This window comes from Arachis stenosperma, chromosome 4 (assembly GCF_014773155.1).
Source record: "Arachis stenosperma cultivar V10309 chromosome 4, arast.V10309.gnm1.PFL2, whole genome shotgun sequence".
Classification (NCBI taxonomy): domain Eukaryota; kingdom Viridiplantae; phylum Streptophyta; class Magnoliopsida; order Fabales; family Fabaceae; genus Arachis; species Arachis stenosperma.
Genome location: NC_080380.1, coordinates 12,065,040 through 12,076,998, shown reverse-complemented (window position 1 = coordinate 12,076,998; position 11,959 = coordinate 12,065,040). Strand labels below are relative to the sequence as shown.

Genomic DNA, 11,959 nt, shown 5'->3' with positions numbered 1-11,959 from the left:
AATGTTCATTTTTTAATAATTGATATTAAACTAACTACTTAGATTGATTGAAATATTTATCAGAAATTCGGATTTCTCTCTATGTATATAATAATTTTTTTGCCAGCATTAAACTTTTAAATAAAGTTTAACATTAGACTTTTAAATAAAGTTTAGATTTAAGATAGATCAATTCTTAACACGCCATGTTAAAATATATTAAGAAAAATAAAAAATATAAAAAATATAAAAATATTAAATATATATTAAAATCAATTATAAAATTTATTCATCATGTATTTATATATAAATATATATAATTTAATTTGTTTTAATATATATTTTATATTTTAATATATATATTTTACACATATATTTAATATTGGTATCTAGCATTGTTTAAAAAAAGTATATTAAACCACTAACTACTCATATGTAGCACCCTTTTCAGTACTTCACTTCAATAATTGAATTTACTACTTACTACAACTAACTACCTACATTTACAACGCGGGGTTTGTCTTTGTCCCTTCACCAAAGAACCAAATCCAATGAAACCTTGACTTTGCCCAATGGCCACAAACCGACACATCGTGTCATCGTTAGCCTTAATAGTTAATAGTTAATACAGTTAACAGTTACCTTCATCTCATTTTAACATTGCATAACCCAAGCCTGTTACTTTCTTCCTTATATTAATTACACTCACTTCCCTTTTCACACTGCGTTTTCTTCCACCCTTATAAAGGTTACTTCTTTCTTTCCCTTGATCTTCGTTTTCTTCTTTGTAGACTTTTTTAGGTGACCAGAATCCCCAAAAGCTGCCGTGTAGGGACTTCTCTTCCTCCCCTGAACTTTGGACTCATACTTCTCTCAAGTCTTCAACTTTTTGAGGCTATGGGTTAAGAGTGCTCTCCTAGACTCTTGTTATTCTCACTCAACAACAACTTTATTGGATCAGAAGTTTCCATTTGCATAAGGTCAGTTCCAGAATCTCTCCATTTTTACTTCTAATTTATAATTTAGTTTCTACTTCTATGATTGGTCCCTCTGAATGCTGTTGACTTGTTCAGATTTTGTTAGGGGAAAGAGCGATGTCGTCAGTTGAAGTTTTCTGAAATTGGAATGTTGACTAGGGGAATTAGGTTATTTATGAAACTGCTTGATGCAAATTTTTATTATTTTCCTTAATTCAGTTTGAGATGTCTTCATACCATCAGTGAATATGATTTTAGATGCCATGTTGGTTGTTCAATGGATATATGTTTATCAATTTCCCTTGTTCCTTCTGAAAAGCAGTCGAACCGGGCGCAATGGTGTGCTTTCCATTCCACTATGGTGGAGAGAAGAAGGATGAACCAAAAGGCTTGAAATCAATGTCAGGTCGATCAGACTGCTCTACTTATGTGGAGACTGAGGTTAGAAGATCTGGTTCTGAGTTGAATTCGCAGGATGTCTCGGAGAATGGCAGCTCAGATTCCCTCAGGAGGAATTCCACTCCTAGTTTCTCCCAAAGACCTAGCAACCTTAGAGTGTTCACCGTATCCGAACTCAAGTCTGCCACAAAGAATTTCAGCCGCTCGGTTATGCTTGGAGAGGGCGGGTTTGGGTGTGTCTACTATGCGTTGATCAAGAGTTTAGAGGATCCTTCCAGAAAAATTCAAGTTGCTGTTAAACAACTCAGTAAAAGGGGAATGCAGGTGAGGGTTTTTTGGCTTATGTTCTATTTCAAGTAATAGAAATTACTTAGTTGCTTGGTATCTTAGCAAAATGTTAAGGGGTGTTGCCGTGAACTTATGTATATGCTATTTTCCCCCCCTTTTGTCCAATGATAGTCTTAGTATCATAACACAAATTATGATAAGTGTTATCACATTATATTGTCACATTATATTGTTATAAAACTTACGTTGACTTATCACACAAATTCACATGACGAAACGTTAGAAACATGTACTTCATCTTCTATACCTAAGGCTTTTAGCCTCTTGGTAAATGTCTCAAGACAGAAAATACAGAAACTGAGACAATAGCTACAAAGACAAGAGATAAAAGTTATATATCTACTTTTGTCCTTAGTTTCTGAGTGGACAGGAAATTGGGCAAACTTTGTTCGAGGTTGAGATATTTTAATTGTGTCTATATTTGTTTCATTCTCCAGACAGCTTTGTATCTACCCATATCTCTGTACTCTCTATCCTGATATTGTTACCACACGCCAAATCAGGGCCCAAGTTCCTCTTGGTGTGCAACTTTCATGCTGTTTTCATTTTGTTAACCTTAATTAAGCTGTTAGATATTTGTTATGAATATATTCTGATTGCGACGTGATATAGGAATTTATATTTTATAATTTTTTTGTGCTTGCTTTATTATCTTTTTTCTCTCCTCTAGATTGAATTTGTTACTTTACTATTAACTTCTAGGGGCATAGAGAATGGGTCACAGAAGTGAATGTTCTTGGTGTTGTCGAGCATCCCAATCTTGTGAAACTAGTGGGATATTGTGCCGATGATGATGAAAGAGGAATCCAGCGGCTTCTGATTTATGAATACATGCCAAACAGAAGTGTGGAACACCATTTGTCTCATCGATCTGAGACTCCTCTCTCGTGGAGTAGGAGAATGAAAATAGCCCAAGATGCTGCCCGTGGATTAACATACCTACATGAGGAAATGGATTTTCAGGTATAGCAGTATACATATATACACACACACACACACACACACACACATATATATATATATATATATATATATATATATATATATATATATATATATAGCACTATTTCCCAGTTCCTCTTTAATTAATTCATGCATGCCTTGTCTAATGTTTTGTTTTCTGCACATTTACATATCCCACTCCCCAAAATAGAAAGAAATAGGAACCTTGGAGGATCTAATTTGAATGCTTAGAGAGTGCTTTATCTGTTATTCATATCTTCGGTTTGGTGTAGTTGATTAATGCCATCCTCTCTGTCTGCACAATATTCTAGATCATTTTCAGAGATTTCAAATCTTCGAATATCCTTCTCGATGAAAAGTGGAACGCAAAGCTATCGGACTTTGGGTTAGCAAGATTGGGACCATCGGATGGACTAACTCATGTCTCAACAGCGGTATGCCTAACCTTATTGATCTATGACTACTCAAATAGATATTGTTACCATATTCAGACAGATGATTACTTTCTTTTCAATTTAACATTTGATAGTGCTGATGGTTTAAGAGGGGCTGAATAATTTATCGTGTCAAACATGTTCTTGTCTGGAGCAGGAAATCGTAAGAGTTGTCTTGCTCCTTTTGACAGACATCTCTTAAGCTCAATGTATATGACAAAAATCAATTTCTATACATTTTTTTAATACTATCAACCAAGAAAATTACAAAAATTGCCAAATCAACATAGATAACTACCCATTACCCTCCGTGAATTCTCACTTTTTGTCAATTCTCTAGGCTGATGGTGTGAATCAACAATGGTGAATCAACATTACGAAACTGTTTTACATTGGTAGTGCATTGAAATTAATCTCTTAGACGAAATAGGTTCATTTCTTGTCCATAAAAGTTTGCTTTCGTTTTCATTCTATCATTGTTATTTCAACAATGGCAGATGGCTACTTAAACTGCTCCAGTTTTTTCGATCTCCCTTTTGCTGTTAAAGTATGCAGCATATTTTCCAAACAGGTTCTAACAGTATAGTACTTGTGTTAATATGGCTATTTATGTTCATCAGGTTGTAGGAACAATGGGGTATGCAGCTCCTGAATACATCCAAACCGGACGTCTGACATCAAAGAATGATGTGTGGAGCTACGGCGTCTTCCTTTACGAGCTCATTACTGGCAGGCGCCCTATCGATCGAAATCGCCCCAGGGGTGAGCAGAAGATGTTGGAATGGATAAGGCCATACCTAGCAGATGGGAAGAAATTTCAACTAATATTGGATCCAAGACTCGACAAGAAGCAAGTCTTCAAGCCAGCACAAAAACTCGCTTTAATAGCTAACCGATGCCTTGTCAGGAACCCAAAGAATCGCCCGAAGATGAGCGAGGTGTTGCAAATGGTGAATGGTTTAGTAGAGTCTTCATCTGGTGCTAGTCCACAGGTACCCTTGAAGAGTGCGGCGAAAACAAACAAAGCTTCCGAGGACAATGAAATACATAACAAGAAACGGACCATGGATATGAAATCTGGTGAGAGCAATTGGTTTGTTAGGATCTTTAGACAAAAGCTGGTAAAATCATGTTGATCATTGGTCTTCATGATAAGCAAAGAAGACTTCATGCATATTTTTCCAATATGCCATGTTTTAACAAAACATGTCCAAAGTTTCCTCCACAGAAGTTAATGAAAATCTTGCCTTCTATCTTTTCAAGTTATTTAGGAAATTTTCAGGGATTCTGTCAACAATTTTAGAGGACTAGGAATGATTCCTATGTTACTAGACAGTTGAATATACGATTATATTCATTGATGAGAAAACTGAATGATTTATTATTGTACATATAAAATTCTAACTCAACAATTTTCTTATTACAATAATGCTCTACATCCAAGTGATTTCACTAACTAAGTCCAGCCAAGTGATTTAGAGTCACACACTGCGCCACTTATAATAGACTTTTAATGTAAACCTCCTCTTTTTCGTTTCTCTTCAACGTAAACCTTCCCTTCTTTGATTTCTCTGTATTTTTGTCTGATTATTGTCTCTTTTCTTCATATTTTTGTTTTCTTCTTTGATTTTGTTGTGTTCTCCTCTGATTTTATTCTCTTTCTCTTTAGATTCCGATCTCATTTGTTTTTTTGAAATCGAATAGTGTAATTAAAATTGTTTAGGTTTTGCGTGTTCCAAAATAATAAATGATTCAAGTTCAAATCAATTAAATGACAGCAATTTAGATTATTCTTTTGAATTGAATCAAGTGGACGAGGTTTGGATCATTCTTAATTTTATCTAGTTTTATTCTTCAACAATTTTGAATTGAATGGAATGGAATAGAATCTAATGCAATTGAATAAAGTGATAATGAATAATTTCATTCTTCTTTGCTAAAATCAGTGTTGTTTATGAACACAATTTTCGGTTCATTTATTATTACACAATGGTGTTGTTTTGATCATATTTCGGTTTATTCCTCAACAATTTTGAATTGAATGGAATCTAATGCAATTGAATACAGTGATAATGAATAATTTCATTCTTCCTTGCTAAAATCAGTGTTGTTTATGAATTTGAATTTGGATAGAATGCAAGAGTTTCAGAATTTATAGAATGCACAATTTTGGGTTCATTTGTTATTACGCAATGGTGTTGTTATGATAATATTTCGGTTTATTCTTCAACAATTTTGAATTGAATGGAATCTAATGCAATTGAATAAAGTGATAATGAATAATTTCATCATTCTTTGCTAAAATCAGTGTTGTTTATGAAATTGAATTTGGATGAATGCATGGGTTTCTGAATTTATAGAATGCACAATTTTTGGTTCATTTGTTATTGCACAATGGTGTTATTATGATAATATTTCGGTTCATTTTGCAGTCCATATGTGTTGTCGATGAACAATTTTTCTCAAAGATTGGGATGACTTTCAAGACACTTGAAGAAGTTAGAAAATTCCGCAAGTTTCGCACAGATGAACCGGCAAGTGCACCGGGTCGTCCAAGTAATACCTCAGGTGAGTGAGGGTTGAATCCCACGGAGATTGTCAGATTGAGCAAGCAATGGCTATCTTGTAGATCTTAGTCAAGCGATTAGAAAAGGTGGTCGTTTGTTTGAAAGCATAAACAAAAACTAAAGGAAACGAATTACCAGATTAATGTGAAAGCAATGATAGAGATTCAGTTAAGGCTTCGGAGATGCGTATTCTTTCCGAATTAACTTTTCTTACTGTTTAATGGTAGCCGTAAGTGATTAACTCATGTCCTCTAATCAAGTTAATCTCTTCTAAACCATAGCATCTCACCATATCCGAGCAACTCATGTCCTCTCATCAAGTTAACTCATGGCTTCCCACTATGGCGGAAGGTGAAGACCTAAATAATCCACTCCCTTTCGCGATCCTACACAAAATGCCATAGACAAGGTCAGATCTTCCGGATCAGGGAATATTGCTTCTCTGACTCTAGCCTTAACGCCACAGAGACCTTAGTAACCCACGGTCAATGGGATTTTATGTCACTTATCCAAAGTCGCCCAGGTACGCTCTTGGAATCCGTAGTGCACTCTCTAGTTGTGGTTCAAGGCTATCTGGGTCAGGACTCACACTGAACCAATGTAGAACAAGGTTGAATGTCATGGTTCATCCTCAATTCATGAGATGAAGACCGAAAATGCACAAGAGAATAGAATCACACGTGTATTGAGATAGAAACAGTAACATTATTAATCCATGAGAATCAGCAGAGCTCCTAACCCTAACATAGGAGGTTTAGTTGCTCACAGCTTACAGAAAGTAATAGTAAAACATGAAAAAGGGTGAAGATAAAAAGTTCTTAACAAATGTGATCTTTGTTCTATTTATACTAATCTAATAACTAAGAAGTAAAAAAGTATGATAGACTAGACTAGAGGTGCGAAAGTCCACTCTTGGGCCCAGTTTGGTTGAGTGCTTGGACTGAGCTTGGCGTCCAGCTTGAGGGATGGGCGTTGAACACCCATTAGGGAATTGATCCACGTTGCCTTGTGCTCCTTGGTGGGCGTTGAATGCCCCAAAGGGGGTGATTGGGCATTCAATGTTGGCTTGAGTCTCCTTGATGCGTTCAACGCCCAATATAGGCAGGCTCCTTCGAAGAAAAGTATAAACCATTATATATTTGTGATGAGCGGATAATTTATACGCTTTTTGGCATTGTTTTTAGGTAGTTTTTAGTAAGTTCAAGCTACTTTTAGGGATGTTTTCATTAGTTTTTATGCTAAATTCACATTTCTGGACTTTGCTATGAGTTGGTGTGTTTTTCTGTGATTTCAGGTAATTTCTGGCTGAAATTGAGGGATTTGAGCAAAACTCTGAAAAAGGCTGACAAAAGGACTGCTGATGCTGTTGGAATCTGACCTCTCTGCACTCGAAATGGATTTTCTGGAGCTACAGAACTCCAAATAGCGCGCTCTCAACGACGTTGGAAAGTAGACATCCAGAGCTTTCCAGCCATATATAATAGTCCATACTTTATTCGGAAATTGACGACGTAACTTGGCGTTGAACGCCAAGTACACGCTGCTGTCTGGAGTTAAACGCCAGAAACACGTCATGATCCGGAGTTGAACGCCCAAAACACGTTATAACTTGGAGTTCAACTCCAAGAAAAGCCTTAGCTCGTGGATAGATCAAGCTCAGCCCAAGCATACACCAAGTGGGCCCCGGAAGTGGATTTATGTATCAATTACTTACTCATGTAAACCCTAGTAGCTAGTCTAGTATATATAGGACATTTAACTATTGTATTAGACATCTTTTGATCACTTTAGATCTAAGGATCATCTTGGGATGATTAGTTCTCAGATCATGGGGGCTGGCCATTCGGCCATGCCTGAACCTTTTACTTATGTATTTTCAACGGTGGAGTTTCTACACATCATAGATTAAGGGTGTGGAGCTCTGCTGTACCTCAAGTTTCAATACAATTACTATTACTTTCTATTCAATTCTCTTTTATTCTTATTCCAAGATATACGTTGCACTTCAACTTGATGAATGTGATGATCCGTGACACTCATCATCATTCTCACCTATGAACGCGCGTGACTGACAACCACTTCCGTTCTACCTTAGGCCGGGCGCATATCTCTTAGATTCCCCAACAGAATCTTCGTGGTATAAGCTAGATAGATGGCGGCATTCATGGGAATCCGGAAGGTCTAACCTTGTCTGTGGTATTCCGAGTAGAATTCCGGGATTGAATGACTGTGACGAGCTTCAAACTCCTGAAGGCTGGGCGTGATGACAAACGCAAAAGAATCAATGGATTCTATTCCAACCTGATTGAGAACCGACAGATGATTAGCCGTGCTGTGACAGAGCATTTGGAACGTTTTCACTGAGAGGATGGGATGTAGTCATCAGCAAGGGTGATGCCTCCAGACGATTAGCCGTGCAGTGACAGCGCATAGGACCATTTTCCCGAGAGGATTGAAAGTAGCCATTGATGATGGTGATGCCCTACATACAGCTTGCCATGGAAAGGAGTAAGAAGGATTGGATGAAAGCAATGAGAAAGTAGAGATTCAAGAGGAGCACAGCATCTCCATACGCCTATCTGAAATTCCCACTATTGATTTACATAAGTATTTCTATCCCTTTTTATTTTCTATTTATTATTAATTATTCAAAAATCCATAAACCAATTTAATCTGCTTAACTGAGATTTACAAGGTGACCATAGCTTGCTTCATACCAACAATCTCTGTGGGATCGACCCTTACTCACGTAAGGTTTATTACTTGGACGACCCAGTACACTTGCTGGTTAGTTGAACGAGATTGTGGAATGAAAGTGCTGAGTTAATGTTTTTGTGCACATACCAAAGAGCCAATATTGTTGATCACAATTTCGTCCACCAATTTCTGGAAAGCTCTGGAAGTTATTTTTTTTAACGCCATTAAGAGCGTGTCATTTGGACATCTGTAGCTCCAAAAATGCTCGTTTGAGTGCATGGAGGTCAGAATCTGACAACATTTGCTACGCTTTTCTTGCCTTTGAATCGGACTTTCACAAAACTCCTCAATTTTAGCCAGAAATTACCTGAAATCATAAAAAAAAACAACAACTCAAAGTAGAATAAAAAATATGAATTTTACACTAAAACCTATGAAAATATAATGAAACTTAAACAAAACATAACTAAAATAATATGAAAATGATGCCAAAAAGCGTATAAAATATCCACTTATCAGAACACCAAACTTTAATTTTTTGCTTGTCCCCAAGCAACCAAAAATAAAGTAGGATCAGAAAGAAGAGAAGGGGTACAATAAATCTCAGAATTTTCAATGAAGCTCATTTCCAATTGATGAGCTGGGCTAGTAACCATTTACTTCTGAACAGTTTTGGCATCTCACTATCCTTTGAAGCTTAGAAGTATTGGCGTCTTTAGGAATTTAGAATCCGGATGATATGATTGACTCTCTTAGTTTAGTTCTTTTTGATTCTTGAACACAGCTTCTTTTTTAGCCTGGCCGTGACCCTAAGCGTTTTGTTTTTCCGTATTACCACCGGATACATAAACACCACAGGCACTTAACTAGGTGAATCCAATTGGATTGTGATTCAGCTTTGCTAGAATCCTAAGACAGTGGTACCCAGAGTTCTTAGGCACACTCTTTTGCTTTTGGGATCACAACTTTAACTGCTCAATCTCAAGCTTTTCACTTGACACCTTCACACCACAAGAATTTAGTTAGGGGAAGCAGCTCATTTGAACTTTTTAGGCCAAGATTTTGTTTCTTTAGACCCTCCTAACCATTAATGCTCAAAGCCTTGGATCCTTGCTCTTGCCTTTTGGTTTAAAGAGCTATTGGCTTTTTCTTTTTTTCTTTTTTTCTTTTTTTATTTTTCTTTCTATCTCTTTTTTTTTCGCTTTTTCTTTCCCTTTTTCTTTCTTTTCCTTTTGCTGCTTTTTCTTGCTTCAAGAATCAATTTTGGATTTTTCAGATTACCAATAATACTTTTTCTTTTCCATCATTCTTTCAAGAGCCAACACACTTTACTCCAACATCAAATATGCACTGTTAATACAGCATTTAGAAAGTAAAAGCAAGGCCACCACATTAGATAATTGGACTATTCTTATTATATAACTCGAAAATTATGTATCTCACTTTTCTTTTTCAAATAAATTTTTCTTTTAAGTATGGTGAGAGATATATGGGATATTTCATAGCCTTAAGACATAAACAAAGATGATCATGCATTAGAAACAGGAAACAGACAATAAAATACAATGGAAAGCAGAAAAATAACATAGGCAAGGGAATGGAACGTGACCACCTTAGTGACGGCAGCTATTGCTTCCTTTAGTGGATCCAATGGAGCATTTATGCTCCTCTATGTCTCGTCCTTGCCTTTGTTGCTCTTCCCTCAAGGCTCTTTGATCTTATCTTATTTCCTGAAGGATGGTTGACTGCTCTTGGTGTTCCAACCTTAACTGATCCACGTTGGAACTCAATTCCCCTAGAGAGGTGTTCAGTTGGTCCCAATAGTTTTGGGGAGGAAAATGCATCCCTTGTGGCATCTCAGGGATTTCTTGTTGAGGCAGCTCCACATGCTCTTGCTGTGGTCCATGTGCCGGCTCTCTAACATGCTCCATCCTTCTTTTAGTGATGGGTTTATCCTCCTCAATGGGGATGTCTCCTTTTATGACAATTCCAGCTGAATTGCATAAGTGACCGACAAGATGTGGGAATGCCAACCTTGCTAGGGTGGAGGACTTTTCTGCCACCTTGTACAGCTCTTAAGGTATCACCTCATGTACCTTTACCTCATTCCCAAGCATAATGCAGTGAATCAAGATGGCTTGGTTAATAGTCACTTCAAACCAATTACTAGTAGCGATGATAGTGTGTTGGATGAATTCCAACCATCCTCTAGCTACGCACTTGAGGTCAAGCCTTCTTAGTTGGACAGGCTTGCCTTGAGTATTCCTCTTCCGCTGAGCTCCTTCCACATAGATGTCTGAAAGGACTTGGTCCAGCCTTTGATCAAAATTGACTCTTCTAGTGTAAGGATGTGGGTCTCCTTGCATTAATGGTAGTTGGAGTGCCAACCTTACACTTTTTGGGCTAAAATCCAAGAGACGCTCTTGGACCATGTGATGATTAGATTTTTGACGGTTTAAAATTTCACAAATGAATTCTCGTTGCAAGTATAGTTCCTAAACCAAACAATAATCTTTTCATACAAAAAGTTGTTTGTCACTAAAACAAACCCCTAAATTTATAAACCGAAGTATTGGAACCTCGGGTCGTTCTCCATAGGAATTACAATAAAGTGTCTTGTTATTGGTTGTGAGTTATTTTGGGGTTTTTGAGATTTTAGACAAGAAATATAAATGGCAAAGAAAATAAACTAACAACTAACAAAGCTCTTGGCAAGATATAAGAACTAGAAATCCTATCCTAGTTATCCTCCTCAATTGTGATAACAAATTGTCCATTACTCCCCCTTAGTCAACCTCTAAGCATGGAGGAAAGTCAAGTGGATGAATCAATTTGATTCCTCAAATCCTAATCAACTCCTAAAAGAAAGACTAGCTTTAGAGGTATTCAAATCAATTAGCAACTTCTAATTATTAATCAACAAAAGAATTAGATAACTCAAGAGTCACTAATTACTCTACCTAGGCCAAGAGGAACAAAACCTACACTAAAATCCAACCAAGCATTTCATCAAACACTTGGAAGGCACAAAATAAAAGCATAGTAAATTGACAACAAGAATGAAATCTAACAACAATTATTGAAATGAATTAACAACAATAATTAAAAGAAACACATTTATTATGAATTACCTTTATTGAATTGAAAGAGAGTAGAAGGAACAAAAGTAGATCTACAACAAAATACAAGAACAACATAAAAGAGATTACAACAAAAGAATGGAGGAAGAATGAGTGTAACTACAAAGAATTGAGAGATAGAAGTAGAAGAAAGCAAAGATTAAAATCTAGATCTAAGAACTAAACCCAATCCTAATCCTAATTCTAGAGAGAAGTGAGAGCTTCTCTCTCTAGAAACTAACTCTAACTACTAAACTTTGCTAAACTAAACTAATGGTAACTATCTTGTTCATCCCTCTTCAATCCTTGGCTTAAATAGCATCAGAAATGAGTTGGATTGGGCCCACAAGGCTTTAGAATTCGCTGGCCACGTATCGCTTTAAGTGGATCATATGGCAGCAACGACACGTGTGCGTATAGTGCGCGTGCGCATCACCAAACGTGTAGCAACTATGGCAAATCTTATATCATTTCGA

The 11,959-nt window shown here is 36.6% G+C and overlaps 1 protein-coding gene across 2 annotated transcripts; it reads left to right on the top strand.

The window, feature by feature from the left end:
* The first annotated feature begins 689 nt into the window (after window positions 1–689).
* On the top strand, window positions 690–4,529 carry LOC130976331 (serine/threonine-protein kinase PCRK1-like). Of its 2 annotated transcripts, none has more exons than XM_057901176.1 (5): window positions 690–959; window positions 1,276–1,679; window positions 2,406–2,666; window positions 2,978–3,100; window positions 3,721–4,529. In XM_057901176.1, the coding sequence occupies exons 2-5, from the start codon at window positions 1,293–1,295 to the stop codon at window positions 4,234–4,236; spliced, it is 1,287 nt and encodes a 428-aa protein (XP_057757159.1). In that variant the 5' UTR covers window positions 690–959; window positions 1,276–1,292; the 3' UTR covers window positions 4,237–4,529. The 2 variants fall into 2 exon arrangements, with proteins under 2 accessions (XP_057757159.1, XP_057757158.1); XM_057901175.1 differs by having other exon boundaries at window positions 692–959; window positions 1,279–1,679.
* Window positions 4,530–11,959: the final 7,430 nt, after the last annotated feature.